Source organism: Physeter macrocephalus, chromosome 15, assembly GCF_002837175.3.
Source record: "Physeter macrocephalus isolate SW-GA chromosome 15, ASM283717v5, whole genome shotgun sequence".
Classification (NCBI taxonomy): domain Eukaryota; kingdom Metazoa; phylum Chordata; class Mammalia; order Artiodactyla; family Physeteridae; genus Physeter; species Physeter macrocephalus.
The window spans coordinates 55,813,486-55,839,507 of record NC_041228.1 but is presented as its reverse complement, the minus strand read 5'-3'; the positions used below and the strand labels follow the sequence as shown (position 1 = coordinate 55,839,507).

The 26,022-nt window shown below is 37.2% G+C and overlaps 2 protein-coding genes across 5 annotated transcripts in view; both read right to left on the bottom strand.

Moving 5' to 3' along the window:
• Window positions 1-4,187: 4,187 nt before the first annotated feature.
• Window positions 4,188-6,052, bottom strand: SLC10A5 (solute carrier family 10 member 5). The gene has a single exon (XM_007125362.3). The coding sequence runs from the start codon at window positions 5,721-5,723 to the stop codon at window positions 4,407-4,409; it is 1,317 nt and encodes a 438-aa protein (XP_007125424.1). The 5' UTR covers window positions 5,724-6,052; the 3' UTR covers window positions 4,188-4,406.
• A 3,182-nt stretch (window positions 6,053-9,234) lies between these two features.
• The window catches only part of ZFAND1 (zinc finger AN1-type containing 1), a 30,790-nt gene continuing 14,002 nt past the window's right edge, over window positions 9,235-26,022 (bottom strand). For 2 of the 4 annotated variants that reach the window (XM_007125353.4, XM_024127062.3), the window contains exons 7-8: window positions 9,622-9,777; window positions 9,235-9,531 (exon numbers count right to left, since the gene is read on the bottom strand). In XM_007125353.4, the coding sequence (XP_007125415.1) occupies window positions 9,361-9,531; window positions 9,622-9,777 (327 nt within the window). In that variant the 3' untranslated portion in view covers window positions 9,235-9,360. Of the gene's footprint in view, window positions 9,532-9,621; window positions 9,778-17,940; window positions 18,179-26,022 lie in introns of those variants that run through there. The other 2 variants (XM_024127063.3, XM_055091166.1) reach the window with 2 other exon arrangements.

Genomic DNA, 26,022 nt, shown 5'->3' with positions numbered 1-26,022 from the left:
GGCATGTGGGATCCTCCCAGACCGGGGCGCGAACCCGGTTCCCCTGCATCGGCAGGCGGACGCGCAACCACTGCGCCACTAGGGAAGCCCAAAAGTTTATTTTTTTAAAAATGGCTTATCCCTCTACCTCTGGATCTTTTGTCTAACCAATCATGGCTGTGTAAAATGTGTGAAAGGAAAATCAAAATGGAGTTGGTATTACTAAGAGAGCTCTCTAAAACGGAGCCAGGAGGCCATCGAGGAAGTGTGACTTATGCATGTCTCAGACCAAATGAAACTTTTGACCACTTATTATCTTAACACATGCATCCAGAACATCTACCCAATGTTGCAGAAACTCAAGATATTTATTGGACTCTTACCCTAAAATAACTCATGAGAGCCTTAAGGACAAATATTTCCTTTCTTGAATCAGGGTCAGTCATAATTCTTGAACAATCTTGTGGCTTTTTCCTGCATAAGCTCCTGACTCTTTCCTCTCCCCTGCAATACTCTTTCAGTTTTACCCGAATCTGTCTCTTGTCTCTCTCTCTTTTTTTTTTAATTTTAAAATAAATTTTTTGGGGGGAGGGGCGTGCTACACAGCATGTGGGATCTTATTTCCAGACCAGGGATTCAACCCAGGCCCCCTACAGTGCGGAGTCTTAACCACTGGACTGCGAGGGAAGTCCCAAATCTGTGTCTCCTGAATTGCAATTCTTTTTTTTTTTTTTTTTTTTTTTTGTGGTATGCGGGCCTTCCTCTGTTGTGGCCTCTCCCGTTGCGGAGCACAGGCTCCGGACGCGCAGGCCCAGCGGCCATGGCTCACGGGCCCAGCCGCTCCGCGGCACGTGGGATCCTCCCATATCGGGGCGCGAACCCGGTTCCCCTGCATCGGCAGGCGGACGCGCAACCACTGCGCCACCAGGGAAGCCCCTGAATTGCAATTCTTAAGACTTCAAATAAAGCCTTTTGTTCTTTGCAGCCTTGATACTGATTATTGTTGGACAAATGGTTGGTATGAACTCAAGCAATTAGTTAGCCTGCTTTATGCCTCTCATTCTTAAACAATAAATAAATAGCTTGAATAACTTCATCCCCATCCAAATTAGACAAATTCTCCTACATAACAATCTCAATCTTCCATGATATATCTATAAGATAAATAAAATATATTCCAAGTTCCATTTGTACACATTCATCTGCTTTTAAGGTGCAAGATCAAACATGCAGAGAGTAACCATAATAATTATAGAGTTTACTATGTGTTAGGCATTATTCTGAGGACCTTACTAATACTAACTCATTTAATCTTCAAAATAATACCATGAGGTTGGTACTATCATTATCCCCACTTTCCACATGAATTTAGGCATAGCGAGATTAAGTAACTTGACCAATGTCACCCAGTTGGTTACAGAGCTGGAATTGCAGACCCCGGCATAATCTGGCCCTAGAGTATATGATATTGACTTTCATAGACATTAATGATTAAATAATTCAATGTTTTATGAGCACCAACTCAATTAAAAGTATTGGTTAAAAACTGTAGGGAATTCAAAGAATAATTTGTGGTCCCTGCCCTCAAGAAACTCATATTTTGGTTGTTGCTTTAAGTAGAAAACAGCAGCTGTGAGTGGTGATTCTTGTCAACCTGAACCCGTTGCCCTGCCCGTGGTGTTAATGTCCCAGAGTTTTATGCCAGAAGTACAGGCTTAGGAGTTAAGCAAGATCTTAAACCTCAGTTGAATCTCTTCATTTTACAGATTTGAAAACTGAACTGCTGAGAAGTGTCTTGTTAGAGACCACAAAGTTAAGGATAAAGAGCAACTAGAAAGGCAGTTTCTTGTCTCCCAATCAGTAAAATATGTTCATGAAAATGTACATAAGTCAAATTTATGCAGGCTTAATTATATTTTAAACCCCTAAGTGGAGATTTCCATTTAAAGGAGTCAGTAGTAAAGTATTTCATGTAGGCAATTAACATTTTATAAAGTGAATAATAACCATCCATCACCATGCCAAACCAGCGCTTTGATGAATCTTGGTATTAACATACTGGATTTGGTGAAATAAGAAAAAAAGAACTTTGGTTGTCTTATCAGCTGGCAAACTGAACAAAAATTCCCTAATACTATGAGTAAGATGGTGAATAACACTAATAGGAAAATGTTCGAAGTTTTAGGCTCTATGCAGAGTTATCAGATTAGTATTTCAAACCAACAGTAGATATATCAGGGTCAAAAGTTTAAAGTCTGGTAAAATAATTATAGCAGCTAACACTTGCTGAGCATGTACTCTTAAGTACATTGTCAATATGATCTCATTTAATTCCTATAACAATTTGATGGATTTACACTATTATCTCCATTTTTTAGATAAGGAAATGGTACTACAGGATGGTTAAGTAATTTGCCTATAACTAAGGGCCTGGGAAATGTGGGAAGCAGAATTATTTAGAGTGATATTTTTTTTTTTTTTTTTTTTTTTTTTTTGCGGTACGCGGGCCTCTCACTGTTGTGGCCTCTCCCGTTGCGGAGCACAGGCTCCAGACGCGCAGGCTCAGCGGCCATGGCTCACGGGCCCAGCCGCTCCGCGGCATGTGGGATCCTCCCGGACCGGGGCACGAACCCGTGTCCCCTGCATCGGCAGGCGGACTCTCAACCACTGCGCCACCAGGGAAGCCCAGATATTTCTCTTTCTTGATGCCCTCACTTTCTTTGAAGAGAAGTGCAAACTGGAACTAGATACTAAAAATTGCTTTTGAAAACTCAACGGTGGTATAAAAACGAGCATACTATTCATTTGGGCCCTAGTCTGTACTTCAACACTTTATTTGAATAAGCACACAGGAAATATGCTAGCTATTATGGGGAGTATCAAAATGAATAGTTTGCATTATCGTATTCCATTGTTTATATTATTATATTATACTGTTCATACTATTATATTGTACTGTTAATATTCTGTTATAGTTTACATATTATATTATGTTTATAATTTGCATGTTCAAGGATTTATAGCAAAATAGGGAGGATACGATAGGAACACAAATAGCTGTAATGCAAGCCAGGTTGGCTAAGTGCTATGAGCATAAAAAGTTGTGATGAGGGCTTCCCTGGTGGCGCAGTGGTTGAGAGTCCGCCTGCCGATGCAGGGGAACCGGGTTAGTGCCCCGGTCCGGGAAGATCCCACATGCCGCGGAGCGGCTGGGCCCGTGAGCCATGGCCACTGAGCCTGCGCGTCCGGAGCCTGTGCTCCGCAACGGGAGAGGCCACAAGAGTGAGGCCCGCGTACGGAAAAAAAAAAAAAAAAAAATTGTGATGAGAATTGACAGGAAATTTCAGTTCCCAGTAGCTAAGGGGGATAAGTCAAAGCTTCATGGCAAGTGTGGTATTTGAGCCAGGTCTGTGAGAGCGGTCAAAATCTAGACAGAGATGACGTGGTCTCCTCAGGTTGCAGGGACAGTGTGAACAAAGGCAGAGTCATGAGTTATCAAGTTATCTGTTAATTGGAGCAAAGACTGCGTTTAAAGAAGTGGGAGGGGAGATAAAACTGGAAAGCTAGGGTGAAGTCAGTAAGCAGAGTGTACAAAATGCCTAAGGAATACAGACTTTATTCAAGAGGCAAAAAGTTTTGTAGCAGGGAAAGCACATGATAAACGTTAGATTTTAGGAAGATTAATCTGCCAGTGCTTGGAGAGTGGACAGAGGCCAAAAGCCAGGTAAGAAAGGTTTAGGGAAGCAGCAATCTAGGGCAGAACAAAAGTGGTAGTACTGGGAAGAGAGAGGAGACTGATAAAAAGATATCACAGGAAATTGCCCGTAGGAAATAGTTTGACTATAATGAAAGAAAGAAGAGGGAAGCAAGGAGAAGAGGGGGAAGAGATGACCCTGTGCTTCAGGGTAAATGGTAACGTCTTTAGTGGGAGACGTGGACAACAGGAGGAAGTAAATTATGAGAGCAGAAATGCTATATTTAGTTTAAGACATTGATTCCAAATAGGAATTTACATATTCATTCACTGTGTGAGCATTTACCAAATGCCTATTATAGAAGGGCAGCCCTTCCATAAATACTTGGGATATATCACAATCACTACAGGAGGACTATTTTTTTTTTTTATTGCTCTTTCCTGTTCAAGAGACCATAATAAAGTATTATATTCAAATCCAACTCTATAGAACATTTCCAAGGCAACACAGTTGAAAAGTAGTCTCCTTCCTCTGAATTCCTGTACATTTAACTGTCTGTACTATTCATTGGGTGTTTAGCACATATGATTATATGTATGTATATATTTCTCCCCTAATGTCAAGTTTTCAATCAGATCACAAGTGAGTTGAAAGCAGGCATCATTTCAGATATTCTTTGAATCTCCCACAGTACCTCATTCAGAGTAGGAAAATTCAGTAAAGCTTTAACTGTTAGACCGGGGGATTTTTCTTTCTTTTCTCTTCTATGATGAGGATACATCTTTTCTTAGCCTTGTAGAACAGAAGGATCAGTAAAATTTCACATCCAGAACACAGGGCCACTGTGAAAGGAGCCACAGAAGCCAAGTCTGCATTGGACTGTGAAAAAGAAAGCTGAATAATAGCAAGGGCTAAGAAACTATTCAGTACCCCACCTTCGATAGCAACAGTTTTACAAACAGGAAGAGGCAGCATAGAAATTTTAGCAAAAAAGTACCCAAACGACAAACCCAAAGCAGGAACTAAGACACCCAACAGAAGCACCTCTAGGTTCACTGGTTTTAGAAACATTAATCCCATTCTGAAAGTCAAATAAATCCCTACAAACATTAGAATAAAACTCAGAGGTCTAATGATCCTCTCCAGGAAGTTTGCTTTTTCAGGTAGTCTACGCTTGATGATTATTCCCACTGATACAGGTGTAAGTATGAAAAGGAGTGTTGACATAATTTTAGAAACAGGAATATGCAAAGTACCTGATAACCCTAACATCCTACTATATATGTACGAATTGGCAGGCATCATTATCAGGGCCAATAACGTTGATGTGCAAGTCATCAAAATGGCCAAAGTGACATCTCCTTCTAGAAGCAGGGCAAACAGATAGCCCCCACCCCCTCCTGGGCAGGTACAGGTCATTACAAATCCAAAGGCCTGTGCCTCAGGCAATGCCAAAATCTGCGTCAAAAGGAATCCACAAAATGGCATAAGAAAAAACTGTATAACTGCCCCAAGAATTACTGGCAAAGGTCTCTTCCATATTGTTTGAAACACCTGTAATTCAATCTTACAACCAAACGCACATTTATTTAACAGTACCATGGGTAGAAAAAGCATAAGGATATTTCTATCAATAAGGTTTGATGTCTGGAAAAGACTGTCTTGTCTTTGTTTGAGCACTCTGACTTTGACATTCTTTATTTCTTCAATGAGTCTTTCTTGCCTACCTTCAGAATCCCACAATTGAATGGTCAGATTTGTCTCCCCATCTTCATCAGTCACCAGGTTTATGGTAAAGTTGGTAACATCTGATAAGGTCTTAGTCACACTCACCACTTGGAGCGTTTTAGGATTTTCCAGTTGCACAAAGAGGTAGCTGGAGTTTGGCTGTTTATCTCTGTAACTTGACCTTACAATGATAGTTTCTTCAGTCTTTGTGAAAAATAGTATTTCAGTCTTTTCTATGTTCAGAAAACTGAGAAACGATTTCCTTGCTTCCCCAAGAGTCACAGACGACAACAGCAGGACCATAAAAAGTTTTCTAATCATTCTGAAGGCTTAAATAAATTACATATGCAAAACCATTTAAATAAACTAAAGAACGTTCTTCATGCAGGTGTTCCAGTGATGGTCTGAGGTTGTTAGGTAAGTTGTTTCTGCTAGATCAAAGTCCAGTAGGAGGGACTCTTGTACTTTTCAAACAAATACAGAGCTATCTAATGAGTGACATAACCGGTTTAACCTACAGTTACGAAATGTAAAAGTCATAGCATCTAACAGGTTCAATTTATCACAGCAGAAACCTAATCTTTACTCCTGACTTCCTCATTTCTGCCACTGGAAAAACAGCCTCCTACTTACTTGATTTTAAAACCTTCGTGTCATCTTTTTTTGAGTTCTGTTCCTTCCTAAGGAAAATCTATACTAAAAGCAGACAGGATCCAAAAATTTTAAATAGATGTTGAGGAGGCCTAGAGGTGGGTGTTACTATTTTATTCATTCAGGTCAAAATCAAATAAAAATTTACTGAATAAGTGATCTAGGGCCCTGAGCTAGGAGCTGAGTATACCACAGTATCAAGCTAGGTGACTCTTCCCTCCTGGAGCTTAGTCTTGGTGGCTCTTTATCATCACTTAGGAAACTGCAGAGCCCATAAATTGGCCTTGCAGCATCTTTAGGCTAGTTAGGGTTTTCCCACGACTCTAAACAGTGATGGTATCAGTGAGGCAAAAACTGAAACTGTTTGTGGTGTCCTTAGGTAGAAAAAAAATTTCCTGGATGGTTACCAGATAGCTTGGCAACCTAGGGAGAGCACATAGCCAGATCCATGGCCAAAGGTACAGCCTGGTTAAGGGACCACTGCTGCTGGACACTTGGACCCTGACACAATGGGGCAATCGAAGCCCACTGACTAATTCTCATCTTTTATTCCTTCCTAGTAACACTACTCCTTACTCACAGCTAGGGCAAGGATATTCAACTGACCCAACTTAGGTCATATGCCTGTCTTGGCTGCCAGGAATAAGGAAAAGAGTCAGGCTTTTTGAACTCCAACCCACAGTTTCACAAACGCTTTCTGTTTCCCAAACAAGAGGAGGGGCTTCTGATGCTAAGCAGAAAAAAAAAAAAAAAAGACAAAGAACAACAACAAAAAAACCCCACTACAGTTATCTACTACTGAGCCTACAGATCCAGTAGTCTCTGATCATATAATCATTTCAGCAGATCCTTCCTGTGATCATGACACAATCTGTGTCAAATGCAACAATGACAGTTACACATTAAGTATTTTAGATCATAAAATGTTTGCTCCTCAAAAATTGTCAAAGTAATTTTAATTGGATATTTTTACAAGTTTTTAAATATCTGACTTATGTAGGTTAATCTTTCAAATACAATAGACTTTATAGTCCATACATTTTATTTCCATGTACCACATTGAGAAAAACAAAATACACTATACCAATGTTGAAAATAGGGACCGGAACTAATGTTTCTGTGATATTTCAGTTAAGTTCCCAGGGAACGTCCCTGGTTTAAAAAGACAAAAACGAAACAAACATAAGACAAGAACTTTATGAAACCAAAGCTATCTTTACAGTTATGTGACCAAATATCTTAATTCACAATTTTTGTCGCCCAGGTCAAAGAGGTAAGGAATGTAAATTTTACTTTCCTCAGATCCTTCCATCTGTAGCCTTTCCCCTTCTTCAGGTTCTCCAAGGCTTCTTATCTGAAAACTGCCTGGAATAAAATCTGACAAATCTGGGAAAAATCTAGTAATTTATTATTCATGTGTATTTACTGGCTGATTATATGAAGCTTAAGCTCATTTGTATCATACTGTAGTTAGATATTTATCTGAATTTAAAACATTTTTCTACTGGTGGGTTTTCTGCTTATAATTCTAGTTGCCTGTGAGCAGGTAGAAAGATTCTAAGGAGGGGTGGGGACAGCCAACCCTAGAATTATATTAAGCAGACTCAACTGAAAGCCCTAAAAGAAAGCCTGAGAAAGATGTCTGATTTCAGAGTAATTTGGAAACGAGACACTGGGGAGACTTCCTCTCTTGCCCACAATCTGGTTCTCTTTAGGAGACTTCTCAGGCCAGAGCCCCCATCCATAGAGCCTCCAAGAATGCTGGCACCTGTGTCTCTTACAGACTAGTTTGCTCCACTATCTGGGACCAGATGACATAAGTCCTTCCGTCCATGCTGCTTTGTCTCTTTTCTAATCATTGACAGGACCTCTTCTTTAGTCTCCTTAAGTGTAGCTCAATCTCTGCCCACCTTACTTCCCTTCTTTTCAACCCGCATTGGTATTTTTTCCGGTATATTTAGCTTCAGTTCAATTCATGAGACATATGTTGGTCATCTACCATGTGCAAGTAATTATGTGGATGCTAAGGTATTTGTATTAAAACTTTCTGGTATCTGGGAATATATTTAAAGATTATTTCTACTTCTGGTCTTACGGTTTCTGATAAAAGAGCTATTAGAACATAGCTATACTTACTATATATTCATTGGCACTTGTCACACTGCTTTGTATTATAGTTTTAAGAACGTATACATCTCTTCATTGTATCCACCACAGCAGTTAGAATCAAATCCTTACATTTAGTAGGTACTTGAATAACTAGGTTAATACATGAATGTATAAGCAGCTGATAGAAGTCAGAAGTTAACTCCATTCACTGCATGAAAATAATATGAAGAAAGAATTAGAGATGAAATAAACATTGTGAGTTTATTCCTTTAATTAAACCTAAAGCCACTATCCCTGTCTATCGCAAAGTAGGAAAGGGACAAATAACAAACAGAAATAACTTCTATTTCTTCTCTATAGTAGTACTTTGTTGAGTATAGATAGAATACATCAGTCAGGAGCATTAATTTTAATGTGTTGGTAAAATGTAGTTACTTTTGGCATGTGTTTTGCTTTGGTATATATATAAAGGACTTGTAATGTAGTTTAGCTATCCCATCTTTCTTCTTATCTGTACTGTATGACACAGACAAAATGGTGAATCCTACTGGAGGGAGTTTTTTATCAGAGGTATGCCCCAAAGCACTTAGGTGACAACAAGAAAATAATTTTCCCTTCCTAGGCCTGAGACTCCTCATCCACAAACTTTGAAGAGTGAGTGAGATGACCTCTAAGTTTCTATGATTCATGTATATACATCAATTTACACATCATGATGTAGGTAGATAATAAGGCTCCATGATGGCAGGCTTGGTCATGTGTCTTGCTTAAAGCAAAAGTGATACATGTTGTCTTCTAAGAGCCATCTCTTTCTTCTGCCATAAAAATGGCAATGTCCCCAATGACCCCAAAAAGGGGTCATCCCTTCCTATTAGATTCTGGAGTAGAGATACCATGGAGCAGTCACAGCCAATCAAAGCCGACATTCACCAAATGAGAAATATATCTTTGTTGTTGTTACTACAGCATAACCTAATAAAAGTTAATTAGATATGAGAATTTGCTAAATGTCAGTTCATAGTTAAACTTGAAAACACAAATATTCAAATCCAATTTAATAGAAGACTCTTAATGTAAATTATGACATAATTGAAATAAAAAGCAAGTTTTAAAAATAAAAAATACATAGTATTTGTAGTAAAATAATTTGATTAACATTGAATTTTCCTCGTGATTTCTAGCTTGACTCCCTGAATGACTATTCCAAGTAAGAATCAACATTTTTTAAAAACTGTTCTTCATCATTAAGATATTCCAAGATAATATTTCCACCATTGTATAAAGGACAATCCTCCTTAGCAATCCAGGTTTCCAAAATATGATCCAAGGGTAAGGCTTCTCCTGAGGTACTGTGACATAACCTCAATTTCTGTTAAGAGAGAGATACATCATAATGTAATAAACGTGCCTTATAGAGTATTCTAAAACTTTTAGGGAAAAAGTTATAACCTGTTGTTACCTTAGGTGTTAATTTGTTATTGTCATTTTTAAGACTGGCTAAAGAAGCTGCAAAGTCTATGACCCTTCCAATGCTCCACTGCTGGCAAAAGAACATTGGCTTACTCTTCTCTTTGCTCCCCTTAGGTAAGAAAACCTGAAAGTAAATTCTTTCCATCTGTAAAAATAAAAAGTTAAAATACAGATTATATACATGAAATGGACATCTGTTTTTGTCTGGTGACATTTCTTTCTCTCTCCTCCTGGTCAGAGAAGGATTACCGTCTAATGATACAACTTCTAGTGGGAATATAATCATAGAACCCCAGCATCCACCTAAATGCATGGGCAGAGGATCTAAGACCCTAGTCAGGATGATCTATGAAAAAATAGGCATGTGACCTACATTAGGCCAATCAAGGTCCTTTCCTGGGATTTTACATTCAAAACCTGGGGGCAGGGAGGAGCAATATTTGTCCAGAGTTTTTTTTAAGTCTTGCTGAATTAAACCTGAGGTTGCCTGCAGCTATCCTCCATGCCTCTCAGCCATTCCTGAACCAATGTGGAAAAGTTTGCTCAAATGAAAAACAGTGAGTCTAACTCACAGAGAGAGAAGTCAAGGAAACAGATGGCCTCTTTCAACAGCATTTAAGTACTGGAATTCAGTCAATACCTTGAGACCAGATCAATGCAGCACTCCCCATTATGTGAGAAAAAGAAAAATTGTTTTAAGTAAGCTAGTTGGTTTCTGTCAAGTTTCTGTCACTTACAATTAAAAGATTCCTGAGACATATAACATTTCTTTTCACCTGAAAGACCTCACTACATATTTAGAGACAGCAGGGCTTTCGAAAACAAAGAAACGTAAAAAACATAAACAGTTAGACAAGTACCATATCAACAAAAGAGAAAGATTCAGAAATCTGGAGATGGTTCCTCCAGTATTCTATACCCTATATGCTTCCTTTATATTGTACTTTCTTGCAAAATTAACAAATGTAGGAAACAAGAAGAGGAGCAAAGGTATTGGCTTCTGATTTTCCCTTCCTCCTAAAATCGCTTTAAAGAAGTGCTGGCTTTACAGACCAATTCCTGCTACAGTAAATATTTCAGCATAACTGGAGGATCCCTAGGTTGTAGGGAAAGGTCACAATTATTCTAAGAAATAATAGATTCAACACAATTTCTATCTCAGCACTAAGGAATTTAGATTTGTTAGAGACCAGTGGAGTGCACTATTACAGAGAACAAGTATTAAAAGAAAAATAAGAAATCATTGGAAATTCAAGCTTTGGGCCAACTCTATAACCTCACAGTCCTTGCTCCAAAAAACACAGCAACAAGAGCATTAATGTGGAAAGAGAAATTTAAAAAGATATACCCTCACCTAAAAGTAAAAAAATAAGTCTAAGGATCCAAAAATAAAACAGAAAGGCAAAGTGACAGTAGGCAGGCTGAGGCACAGACTTTCAGGGCTCCAGAAGAGGAAGAGGTAGCAAGAGCTCAGCTTTTGGGTTAACGGGAAATAACAGTGTCACATGGTGATGGAGCACCTACGTCCAGCTCACTGATTGAAAGCAGGGGCTTGTGTGGGACGTGCACTCCAGGAAAGGAGGCTTAAGAAGTTACTGCTGAATGTTGATGTAGGCTATTGCTTACAAAAACCGATATATAGGGAGGCAGAAAAGCACAGATATAACCTCTTGACAGTGAACAAAGTCAAAGCCTTCCAGCTCAGTAAATGGATCTGTAATAATCTGAAAATCTTCGTAGAGCAGAAGCACAAACTGTCAATCTCAAACTTGGGTTTGGAATAGAGGTCATGGGTAGGTGGGCCTGTGGAAGAAAATGTGAGACTGCTAGCAGGGAGAGGAGAGTGAAAACAGTAAGAGAGACACAGAAAGAAACTCCTACTCAACACGAACATGCAGAAGCTGTACACCGAAATTTCAAAACAAATCAAAGGTTAACTTATTATGGGCAGGTGAAACTAAATAAGCTTGAAAAAGACATTTATAAAAGTTACTTAGGATGTACAAGGAGATAAAGAATAATATTCATAAAAATGGAACAGAAAGTTGTAAAACCGAAACAGGCAGAAATGAAACAGGAAAAGCTATGAAGATCCAATTAGAAATATAAAAACCTAAGAATACAGTTTCTGAAATAAGAAATTCAAGCACAATAAATTTCTATAATCTTCAATAGAAAGGTTTAATTGATTGGAAGATGAATTGAAGCAGTCATCTAGAAGGCAGCACAAATAGACATAAAGATAGAAATTACAAATCTCTAAAATACGTCTAGTAAGAGTTTCAGAAGAGAAGAAAAGGAAGTAATATTCAGAAAGAAAATAATAATAATTTTCCAAGAGTAAGAGATAAGTCAGATTTAAAAATCAATCTCAAGGGTCAAGCTGTGTAATTAAAACAAATCCACACCCAGCAACATTGCACTGAAACTGGAAAATATCATAGATAAAATCTTAAAAGCTACACACACACAAGAAAGAAAGAAAAATTACCCATAAATCAACAAGAATAAGATCTACAGCACAAGTTTCCTGAACAACAGACAAAAGAAGCCAATGAATAGTATATTCAGAGTTGAGAGAATCTAACAGATAATCCAGCTCAAGTGAGGGAAAATAAGGGCAGTTTCAGACAAACAAAAGACTGAAAGAGTTTACCAACAAAGACTCTTAATGAATGAACTGCTAAAGAATGGACTTTAGCCAAAATAAAAGTGAGTCTTAAGGAAAAAAGAAACTCAAAAAATATACTGGTAAATTTAAATAGCAAGTGACTTAAAAATAATCCTGTGTGAACAAAGATGATGGGATGGAAGATATTCAACTGCATAAAGCATGTCAAACTCTTTTTCTTATTCAAGAGGATACAATACAAAGTAACTTTAGATTTTGAGAGGAGAATTGGTATTTAATTATACATGTTAAAAATTTTAAATGTAAGCACATGCCTATTATCACTATTATTATAAAACATTATATTGAAGATCATAGATAATGTAATACAAGAAAATGAAGTAACTAGTATAATTATTAAAAAATAAAAACTAAAGCTACTTGTCAATGGGATATGATTGTATACCTAGGAAATCAAAGGCAAAAAAAAAAAACACTTCTAAAATAAATAGAAGAATTTGGCGATGTGACTGAATAAGATGAATATACAGAATTCAAGACCTTTTTCTTCTATATCAACAATAAGTACTAGGAATAGAGGTAAGGGGAAATATTCTATTCACCAAAGAAAGAAAACCCATAAGATAATTAGAGATGAAAATAAGCAAGGAGTAATAAGACTTAAATGAAGAAAAATATAAAATGTTACAGAAGGCAATAAAACACGATCTAAAAGAGAAGACATAAAGTTCTTAGATAGGAAGATGATGTCATAAAAATGCTATTTCTCTCAAAATTAATATATATCATATAATGCAAATTCAGAGAATCCTTCAGGAATGATCCTCAGTCAGGACTTGTTAATAGATGCTGCTGGGAAGTTGAATTTTACTTCACCCAACTTCACAGAAATCACTTGATAATGTATCACAGAGGTTTTGCCTCAGTTACTTGCACCTGGTGGGTAGGGAAGGAGCCAGAATCCCTAGAATCAAAAGGAAGAGGCCAACTGGGTAAAAAATCCTCCTGACAATGGCAAATCGGGCTTCTCATAAGTGGCAGATTTCTCACTTCCTGTAGGCACTATTATTCACAGCCAACATCCTTGTGGGAAACTTTGAAAGAAGAGAAGCCACATTTCTGCCTAAAACCATGCTGTGTTCTCTCTTGCTTTTTATAATGATTTCTTTCAGTTTCTCCATTTTGACCTTTAAAGAGGCTACATTCTTTAACAGTATCTGCTGGAGTCTGTCACAACCTTGTCTCATTATGACAACCATGAAAATCCCGAGAGATTAAAAAAAAATTGTATATAATAATCACAAGGTTCAAATGGATGAATAAAGCAAAAAAAAAAACTGCTAAGAAAAACTATGGAAAAATATGGATGGGACTTACATTATCATATATTAGAACATTCTATAAAGTTATTATATCAAATCAACTTGGTATTAACATATGAATAAAAAATAGATGAATGGACTAGAATAGGAAATCCAAAAACTGATCTAGTAAAAATAAATTTTAAACTTATCATGAAGGTGATATTTGGCATTTCAATTCAATAGGACAATTATGAATTCTTTAATTGGTTGGCAGAAACTAGCTAATCAACTGGAAGAAAATAAAATTGAGTCCTTAGCTCATATCATATGCTAAAATCAAATTCCAGATCTATTAAAGACATGAAAAAAAATGAAAACCCTAAGAAAACAGAAATGAAAGACAGACCTTAGAAAAATTTAGAACACTGATATGTCAATGAGATACCTAAGTAAAATCAAGATGTTTGACAGATTTTGAAAAAAGATTCCAAAGCAGATTGATTATAGATAAAGGATTAATATCCATTCTACTCCAAGAATTTCCACAGTTGACCAAGCAAAATATAAATGAAATAAAAATAAAAATAACAACCTAAAAGAAAAATGATCAAAGGATATGCATAGGCAATTCAAGGAAGAGCAATAATACATGGCCAATGAACATAACACAAGATGCTCAAACTGAACAGTGGTCAAGGAAATGCAAAGTAAAGCAATTAGGAAATATCTTTTTACAGCCATTAGACTGGAATACATTTGAAAAGACAAACAACTACTGGAACCCACCGGAGGGGAAAGGTACTCTAATGTATGGCCACAAGAGGCAGTATAGTAATAAACAGGGTAGAATGGCAGGCTCTGGCCACGTGAGTGATCTTAACAGCACTTCACTTCAGATTACTAATCTGTGAAATGAGGATAATAATATATCATATGACAGCCATGAGTACTAAGGGAGATTAAAATCTAGAGCCACAAAACAATGCTTGGCATAGTGCAATCAGTCAATAAAAGTTGACTATTATAATTACTGATGGTAGAAATGTAAATTCTTCAACTTCTTTGTAAAGCAGCTTGGCAACATCTATTAAGATTTAAAATACACATACCCTTTGACCCAGAAAACACACTCCAGGGAATTTATCTCACAGAAATCAAAACTGGAAACAAAGTGAATGTTCATCAATAGGAAAATGGTGATATAAGTCGCAGTAGATCCACACCACTTGGAAAATTATCCAAGCTTTTAAAGAAAATGATTTAGAACCATACCAGTTCCCTTGCGGGAATTTCTGTTAGGCATTCATGAGAAGAATATATAGAGATAAAAGGATATATTAGCTACCTGAAGCGGGCTTTATTTTTATCCATAGGCTTAATCACCATCTGAAATTATAGTATATATTTAATAGCTGTCTCGTCCTACTGGAATACAAACTTCATATGGGCAGGGACTTTGTTTTACCTACTATTGTATCCCAGGTTTGTTTTACCAACTGCTGTATCCCCAGGACCTGATATATAGCATGTATTCAAAAAAAAGTGCTAAATAAATGAATATCATGCTATTTTTATGAAATAATGACCCTAAAACTATGTCTTTGTATGCATATACAAATAGCCATTTTCATTTATGTAAAATTATACACATGTATATGCACACATATACATGGGTACGTATATATATAATATATGTCAGTACATACATGTATAAACACACACAAATATTAATGACACAGGGAAAGAAGTTCTATCTATAGACCTGCATGCTCTATGATAAAGTGCTAGGTGTGTTGAGAACATGGTTTCTGAGGCAGTCTCCCTGGTTTCAATTCACAGCTCTCCACTTACTAGCTGTGTTACTACCAAGTTACTTAACCTTTTTGTGCCTCAGTTTTCTTGTCTATTAGGCAGAGATAATAGTACATATTTCACAAGCCTGTTGCAAGGATTAAATGTAATAGAAGAGGGCCTGGAACAAAGTTAGTGCTATAGAAGTTTTTGCTATTATGTTTTAAGTAATAAAATAATTGCAAAGTAACGTGAGTAATATTATTGGATACTTTAGAGCAGGTCTTCTCAACTATGTCACTATTGACATTTTAGACCAGAAAATTCTTTCCTGTGGGTGTTGTCCTGTACACTGTGGGACATTTAGCAGCATCCCTGGCCTCTACCCACTAGATACCAGCAGCACCCCCATGCCCAGTTGTGACAACCAAATATGTCTCCAGACATTGTCAGATGTCCCCAAGGGGGCAAAACCATCCTCAGTTGAGAAGGACATGAGCACAGGAGGGTGTGTTTAGTTTTTTTCCTTTATACAGTTTTTTAAAGTTACCCTTGTTGAAAGTATGTATCTTTATAATTTTAAAAACAAATAAAAAAGTTTTCAAAAAGAACTACTACGGATTATCAAAGAAGAAGACTATAATCAATGGTTTCTAAACCAGCAGAATTAAAGGGAATACAGAAAATTCAGTCGATACAAAAAATGACTGGAGAGAAATAAATAATAAAAGGAAAAAGATGATGAGCAAAAAACATAAGATGGAAGAAATACATTCAAATACATGTGATCATAATAAATATAAATGGGTTCAACTCACCTATAAAAGAAAGATACTATCAAATTGGATTAAAAAAACAAAGTCCAGCTACATGCTGCTTAAAAGAAACACCCTAAAAATAAAACAACAAGAAAAGTTGAATATAGAGGGATAAAGACATAATAGTTAACTATTCATCAAAAGAAAGGTAATGAAACAATATTATTATAATTCAAAACTGGATTTAAGGCAAAATTCATAAAGAAGACATAATGATGAAGAAATTCAATGTATCTGATAATATACAACTCAGCAAAACTATTAAGAGTTATAGGAATAAAAAACCTGACAAAACCACAGCTACAGTGGGATTTTGATACCATCTGTTTCAGAAACTGATAGATCAAGCCAACCAAAAATTAGTAAGCATGCACACACATATACATATGGACAGAGAGAGAATGCAAATGAAATAACAAACAGGACAAAATGTAAATAACTGGTACATTTGGGTAACAAATATGAAAATATTCTTTGTATTATTCTTGCAACTTTTCGGTTTGAAACTGTATCAAAATAAAGTTACCAAAAAAAAAAAAATACACCTAACAAGTAGGTTGAAATAAGCAAGTTCATTATTCAGTGTGAGAAGTTAGAAAAAGAACATCAGAGAGAATCTAAACAAAGCAGAAAAAAAGAAATAATAATATAAGAGCAAAATTAGTGAAGCAGAAAGCAAAGAAACAATAGAGAGGTCAATAAAACCAAAACATGATTCTTTGAAAAAACTAAAATATAAATTTAAAAAGTAAACACAAACCTCTAGCAAGACTGTTCAAGGGGAAATCAAAGAAAAGTACGAATGAAAAATATTAAGAATGACTAATGAAAGACACAATAGAGATTTGGGAACTTAAGAAAATAAGTTGAACAACTTTATAACAATAAACTGAAAGATCTACATCAAACAGAAATTTTTAAGAAAGATGTTATTTACCAAAATATATTTCAGAAGACATAGATTATCCAAATAAGCCAAGAACTATTTAATACAGTAAAACAGTATTCAAAATTCTCCCCTCAAAAAAAGGCAACAAATCTGAAAGTTATAACAACCATTACCAAACCTTCAAGAACAAATAATACCCAACTATTTCAAAGAATAGAAGAGGGAAAGCTACTCAACTAATTTCATTTTTTGGCTACTAATGTGAAGACAAAACACTAAATAATATATTAGTAAATCAGTTTAGCAGCACATTTTAAAAGAATTATATACCAGAGTCAACTGGTTTATCCCAGAATATGTGGGTGATTCACAACAAAAAAAATTGATCAATGTAATGTGCCACATTGATAAGGAAAAAAAACTCGACATAATCATCTTACTAGATGGATGAAAAAAAATTATAGCAAAATTTAATACCTATTCTTGATATAAATTCCTAGAAAACTAGGAATAGAATAATATTGTTAACCTAAGGAAGGCTACTATCGAAAATCTACAGCAAATATAGTATTTAATGACAAAACTTTAGAATAATTTACATTAAAAGTCAGAAATATGATGAAAATGCCTGCTATCACTCATATTATTCAACATTGTTGTGGCAATTTCAGCCAATGCACTAACAATAATAATGAGAAGGTGGAAGAGCAAGAGAAAAGCAAATTTGAAAAAAAAAACCAAAAAAAACCAAAAAAAACAACTCACAAAACTGTCATTTGCAGAAGATGTGACTGCACAGAAAACAAGCCAGGAAAACTATAAACTATGGGAACTATTAGAGTTTATTTGCTGGATGGAAGGACATTATACAACAACTAGGAATAAACAATTAGAAAAATGTTAATTAAAAAAAATTACCAATCGGGCTTCCCTGGTGTCACAGTGGTTGAGAGTCTACCTGCCGATGCAGGGGACACGGGTTTGTGCCCCGGTTCGGGAAGATCCCACATGCCACAGAGCGGCTGGGCCCGTGAGCCATGGCCGCTGAGCCTGCGTGTCTGGAGCCTGTGCTCCGCAACGGAAGAGGCCACAACAGTGAGAGGCCCGCATACCTCAAAAAAAAAAAAAAAGTTACCATTTACAATGGCAGCAAAAATTATGAAGAGCCTAAGAATAAACCTAAGAAAAGACATATAAAATATATATGGTAAGCATTATAGGATGTTGCTTAAAAACATAAAAGACCTAAATAAAGTTGGATAGACCATGGAAATGAATGGGAAGAGTAAAATTTTAAAGATGTCAACTGTCTCTAATTTTAAATTCAGCACAATTTCTATCAAAATCAACATTTAACAGAACAGGACAAAGTGATCCTGAAATTCTTACAAAAGAATAAATGGCCAAGAATAGACACAGTTGAAAGGAAAGAATGAGGTGGAGAGGACTGTCCTACTTATTATAAAGCTATTATAATTAAGACAGTTTGAATTAATGCTAAGAGAGACAAACAGACCAAAGGAACTGAATTGAGATCCCCAGACTAGTCCCACATATACAAAAGAATCTGGTGTATGACAGAAATGTCATTTACAAGGATGAACGCTTCAATATCTTATGTTACAACGACAGGTAACCCATTGGGTGGGAGGGGAAGGAAGAAATCTCTACCTCTATTTACTTACAATTAAATTCCAGATGGAATAAAGAGCTAAACAAAAATATAAGATAAAACTTTTAAAGGAAAATGTAAGAAAATAACTTATTTTAAAAGTACAATTTTAATGAAATCATTAATAAATTTGAGTGTATTAAAATGTAGAAAGTCTGAATTACTAAAGAGATCAAAAGCAAAGTGAAGACAAGCTACAGACTGAGAAGATTTGTGCAACATACTTAATCAAAAAAAGATTAGAATTCAGAATATATAGACTCTTATAAACCTTTCTAAAAGTTCCACAACCCAACAGAAAACATGGGCAAAGGATATGAACAAATAATTCACAAAAGAAAGCCCAATATCCAATAAACATACGCAAAGTAGCTGAACCTCACTAGTCACAGGGAAATTCAACTTTAAACCTCACTGAAGTATCATTTCACATCTATCAGATTGGTAACAATGAATAGTACCCTAGAGTGGCAAGAAACACTGAAACTCTCAGACACTACAAGAAGGAGATAAATCTGTACAACTACTTAAAATAAACAGTTGACAAGGAGGGGAGAAGGCAAGATGGTGGTGTGGGAAGACATGGAGTTAGCATCTCCCCACAACTAGGGCACCTGTCAGCCACTGGTGGGGGACTTTAACCCCCAAGGAGATGGGAGGAACCCCAGAGTGAACTGGTAGGATGTAGGGAGACTGAGGCGGGAGGAGAAGTGGAGGCCAGACAAGACCAGCACCCCTGAGGCCGGGAAAATCAGGAGAGGCACGTGGGAGAGACTCTCCGGGAAGCGTGGGAGGGGAGCAGAGGGCAATCGCCTGGCCCACGGGGCCGGGGAGCCTGCTGAGCTTCCAAGCCAGTCCCCCCCCCACCACACACACACAAAGCCCCATCCAGACCATGAGGGTCCTGGGGGCATAGGAGGGAGGCTGGGGAGATCAGGAGTGGCAGGCAGGAGGGGCCATCCAGGAGGAGCGGGAGATGAGCAGAGGGCAATTGTCCTGCCCACTTGGGCACAGGGAGCCTCTGAACTTCCAGGCCGGTCCCCCACCCTCCAAACCCCACTCCAGGCCACGTGGGTCCTTGAGGGTATAGGAGGGAGGCCAGGGAGATCAGGAGAGGCAGGCAGAAGGGGCCCTCCCAGACTCCACACCGGAAGAGCAGGTGAGGAAAGGAGGGTGTCTATTCTGCCCACTCGAGCCCAGGAAGGCTGCTGGGCTCCCAGGTGAGGTCTCCTCCTCTCTGAGACCAGGAGTGGGGGGCACGCCTGGGCCTCTTCTGTTCCTTGAGCTTAAGCCCCACCCCCCACAGCCCCCAGGGCCTTTTCCAGCCCTGTGGGATCTGAGCATTGGCCCCACCCACCACCCAAACCTCATCCTTGTTTAGGTCCCACTCTCCACAGCCAAGGCCTTCCCCCCTCCTTTTTTTTTTCTTTTCCCTCCTCTTTTTTACTACTGTGGTACTGATATACCTTCCAGTTGTTGATTCATCTATATTTTTATTTTTACATTCTTTCTAACACATCTGTTAGTTTCCTAATCTAATTTTATTTTCCCCCCTCCTTTTTTTTTTCTTTTCCCTCCTCTTTTTTACTACTGTGGTACTGATATACCTTCCAGTTGTTGATTCATCTATATTTTTATTTTTACATTCATACTAACACATCTGTTAGTTTCCTAATCTAATTTTATTTTTTATTTTGTTATTGTTCTCTTTTTTTTTTTGCCACCACACGTGGCTTGTGGGATCTTGATTTGTGAGCACAGGGTTGGGCGGAAGCTCCTGCAGTGGGAGCTCTGAGTCTGGACCACTGGACTAACAGAGAACCTGAGACCTCAGGGAATATTCATCGGAGTGAGGGCTCACAGAGTTCCTCATCTCAGCACCAAGACCCAGATCTACCCAATAGCCTACAAACTCCAGTCTTGGAAGCCTCAGGCCAAGCAACCAGTAAAACTGGAACACAATCCCACTCATTAAAAAAAAAAACATGAGATGGCAAAAAAATACGTCACAGATGAAAGAGCAAGGTAAAAACCTACAAGACCAAATAAATGAAGAAAAAACAGGCAATCTACCCGAAAAAGAATTCAGAGTAATGATAGTAAAGATGATCCAGAATCTCGGAAATAGAATGGAAGCACAGATTGAGAAAATACAAGAACTGTTTAACAAAGATCTAGAAGAACTAAAGAACAAACAGAGATGAATAACACAATAACTGGAATGAAAAATACACTAGAAGGAATCAATAACAGAATAACAGAGGCAGAAGAAAAAATAAGTGAGTTGGAAGACAAAATGGTGAAAATAACTGCCAAGGAGCAGAATAAAGAAAAAAGCATGAAAATAATTGAAGATAATCTCAGAGACCTCTGGGACAATACTAAATGCACCAACATTCAAATTATAGGGGCCCCAGAAGACGAAGAGAAAAAGAAAGGGTCTGAGAAAGTATTAGAGGAGATTATAGTGGAAACTTCCCTAACATGGGAAATGAAATAGTCACCCAAGTCCAGGAAGCACAGAGTACCATATAGGATACTAAATGCACCAACATTCAAATTATAGGGGCCCCAGAAGACGAAGAGAAAAAGAAAGGGTCTGAGAAAGTATTAGAGGAGATTATAGTGGAAACTTCCCTAACATGGGAAATGAAATAGTCACCCAAGTCCAGGAAGCACAGAGTCCCATATAGGATAAACCCTAGGAAAAACACACCAAGAGACGTATTAATCAAACTAACAAAAATTAAATTCAAAGAAAAAATATTAAAAGTAGCAAGGGCAAAAGAAAAAATAACATACAAAGGAATCCCCATAAGGTTATCAGCTGAGTTTTCAGTGGAAATTCTGCAGGCCAGAAGGGAGTGGCAGGATATAATTAAAATGATGAAAGAGAAAAACCTACAACAAAGATTACTCTACCCAGCAAGGATCTCATTCAGATTCGATGGAGAAGTCAAAAGCTTCAGACAAACAAAAGTTAAGAGAATTCAGCACCACCAAACCAGCTTTACAACAAATGCTAAAGAAACTTCTCTAAGTGGGAAACACAAGAGAAGAAAAGGACCCACAAAAACAAACCCAAAACAATTAAGAAAATGGTAATAGGTACATACATATTGATAAGAACCTTAAATGTAAATGGATTAAATGCCCCAACCAAAAGACACACACTGGCTGAATGGATGCAAAAACAAGACCCATACACATGCTGTCTACAGGAGACCCACTTCAGACCTAGGGACACATACAGACTGAAAGTGAAGGGATGAAAAAAGATATTCCATGCAAAGGGAATTCAAAAGAAAGCTGGAGTAGCAATACTCATATCAGATAAAATAGACCTTAAAATAAAGACTGTTACAAGAGATAAGGAGAAAGATATTCCATGCAAAGGGAATCCAAAAGAAAGCTGGAGTAGCAATACTCATATCAGATAAAATAGACCTTAAAATAAAGACTGTTACAAGAGATAAGGAGGCACACTACCTAATGATCAAAGGATCAATCCAAGATGAAGATATAACAATTATAAATGTTTATGCACCCAACACAGAAGCACCTCAATACAAAGGCAAATGCTAACAACCATGAAAGGAGAAATTGACAGTAACACAACGATAGTATGGGACTTCAACACCCCACTTACACCAATGGACAGATCACCCAAACAGAAAATAAATAAGGAAACACAAGCTTTAAATGACACAACAGACCAGACAGATCTAATTGATATTTACAGAACATTCCACTCAAAAGTGGCAGAATACACTTTCTTATCAAGTGCACATGGAATATTCTCCAGGATAGATCACATCTTGGGTCACAAATCAAGCCTTGGAAAATTTAAGAAAACTGAAATCATATAAAGCATCTTTTCTGACTACAATGCTATGACACTGGAAATCAATTATAGCAAAAAACTGTAAAAAACACAAATACATGGAGGTTAAACAGTGTGCTACTAAATAACCAAGAGATCACTGAAGAAGAAATAAAAAAATACATAGAAACAAATGACAATGAAAACAAGATGACCCAAAACCTATGGAACGCAGCAAAAGCAGTTCTAAGAGGGAAGTTTATAGCAATACAATCCTACATCAAGAAACAAGAAAAATCTCAAATAAACGATCTAACCCTACACTTAAAACAACTAGAGAAAGAAGAACAAAGAAAGCCCGAAGTCAGGAGAAGGAAAGGAATCATAAAGAACAGAGCAGAAATAAATGAAATAGAAATGAAGCAAACAGTAGCAAAGATCAATAAAACTAAAAGCTGGTTCTTTGAAAAGATAAACAAAACTGATAAACCCCTAGCCAGACTCATCAAGAAAAACAGGGAGAGGATGCAAATCAATAAAATTAGAAATGAAAAAGGAGAAATCACAACTGACAATGGAGAAATACAAAGGATTATAAGAGACTACAACAAACAACTATATGCCAATAAAATGGACAACCATGAAGAAATGGACAAATTCTTGGAAAGGTACAATTTTCAAAGACTGAACCAGGAAGAATTAGAAAATATAAACAGATCTATCACGAGTAATGAAATTGAAACCATAATTAAAAATCTTCCAACAGGGCTTCCCTGGTGGAGCAGTGGTTAAGAATCCGCCTGCCAATGCAGGAGACATGGGTTCGAACCCTGGTCCAGGAAGATCCCACGTGACGCAGAGCAACTAAGCCTGTGCGCTACAACTACTGAGCCTGTGCTCTAGAGCCTACGAGCCACAACTACTGAGGCTGCATGCTGCAACTACTGAAGCCCGCATGCCTAGAGCCTGTACTCTGCAACAGGAGAAGCCACCAAAATGAGAAGCCTGCACACCACAACGAAAAGTAGCCCCCACTCACCTCAACTAGAGAAAGCCTGTGCACAGTAATGAAGACCCAACGCAGCCAAAAAATAAATAAAATAAATAAATTTTTAAAAAAATCTTCCAACAAAGAAAAGTCCGGGACCAGATGGCTTCACAGGCGAATTCTATCAAACATTTAGAGAAGAGCTAATAACACCCATCCTTCTCAAACTCTTCCAAAAAATTGCAGAGAGAGAAACACTTCCAAATTCATTCTACGAAGCCACCATCACCCTAATACCAAAACCAGAAAAAGATATCACAAAAAAAGAAAATTATAGACCAATATCACTGATGAACACAGATGCAAAAATCCTGAACAACATACTAGCAAACAGAATCCAACAGCACATTAAAAGGATCATACACCATGATCAAGTGGGATGTTGATGCAAGGATGCAAGGATTCTTCAGTATACGCAAATCATGCAATGTGATACACCACATTAACAAATTAAGGAATAAAAACCATATGATCATCTCAATTGATGCCGAAAAAGCTTTATACAAAATTCAACACCCACTTATGATAAAAACTCTCCAGAAAATGGGCATAGAGGGAAACTTCCTCAACATAATAAAGGCCATATATGACAAACCCACAGCAAGCATCATACTCAATGGTGAAAAACTGAAAGCATTCCCACTAGGATCAGGAACAAGACAAGGATGTCCACTCTCGCCACTCTTATTCAAAATAGTTTTGGAAGTCCTAGCCACAGCAATCAGAGAAGAAAAAGAAATAAAAGGAATACAAATTGGAAAAGAAGAAGTAAAACTGTCACTATTTGCTGATGACATGACACTATACATAGAAAATCCTAAAGATGCCACCAGAAAACTACTAGAACTAATCAGTGAATTTGGTAAGGTTGCGGGATACAAAATTAATGCACAGAAATCTCTGGCATTCCTATACATCAACAATGAAAAATGAGAAAGAGAAAGTAAGGAAACACTGCTATTTACCATTGCACAAAAAGAATAAAATACTTAGGAATAAACCTGCCTAAGGAGGCGAAAGACCTTTACTCAGAAAACTATAAAACACTGATGAAAGAAATCAAAGATGACATAAACAGATGGAGAAATATACCATGTTCTTGGATTGGAAGAATCACTATTGTGAAAATGACTATTGTATCCAAAGCAATATACAGATTCAATGCAACCCCTATCAAACTACCAATGGTATTCTTCACAGAATTAGAAGAAAAAATCTTACAATTCGTATGGAAACACAAAAGACCCCGAAGAGCGAAAGCAATCCTGAAAAAGAAAAACGGAGTTGGAGGAATCAGACTCCAGGACTTCAAACTATACCACAAAGTTACAGTAATCAACACAGTATGGTGCTGGCACAAAAACAGAAATTTACATGAATAGTACAGGATAGAATGCCCAGAGATAAACCCACGCACATATGGGCACCTAATTTACGACAAAGGAGGCAAGAACATACAATGGAGAAAAGACAGCCTCTCAGTAAGTGGTGCTGGGAAAACTGGACAGCTACATGTAAAAGAATGAAATTAGAACACTCCCTAACACCATACACAAAAATAAACTCCAAATGGATTAAAGACTTAAATGTAAGGCCAGACACTATAAAATTTTTAGAGGAAAACTAGGAAAAACACTGACATAAACCACAGCAAGATCTTTTTTGACTCACCTCCTAGAGTAAAAGAAATAAAAACAAAAATAAACAAATGGGACTTAATTAAACTTAAAAGCTTTTGCACAGCAAAGGAAACCAACAAGACAAAAAGACAACCCTCAGAATGGGAGAACATATTTGCAAATGAATCAACGGACAAAGGATTAATCTCCAAAATATACAAACAGCTCATGGAGCTCAATATCAAAAAAACAAACAATCCAGTTAAAAAATGGGCAGAAGACCTAAACAGACATTTCACGAAGGAAGACATACAGATGGCCAAGAGGCACATAAAAAGATGCTCAACATCACTAATAATTAGAGAAATGCAAAACAAAACTACAATGAGATATCACCTCACACTGGTCAGAATGGCCATTATCAAAAAAGCTAGAAACAATAAATGCCGGAAAGAGTGTGGTGAAAAGGGACCGCTCCTACACTGTTGGTGAGAATGTAAACTGATACAACCACTATGGAAAACAGTATGGAGGTTCCTTAAAAAACTAAAAACAGAACTACCATGTGACCCAGCAATCCCACTACTGGGCATATACCCTGTGAAAACCATAATTCAAAAAGAGACATGCACCACAATGTTCACTGCAGCACTATTTACAATAGCCAGGACATGGAAGCAACCTAAATGTCCATCGACAGATGAATGGATAAAGAAGATGTGGCACATATATACAATGGAATATTACTCAGCCATAAAAAGAAACGAAATTGAGTTATTTGTAGTGAGGTGGAT

Excerpts from the sequence above, each read along its gene's own strand:
- SLC10A5 (XM_007125362.3), bottom strand. The coding sequence starts at position 5,723 with ATGATTAGAAAACTTTTTATGGTCCTGCTGTTGTCGTCTGTGACTCTT.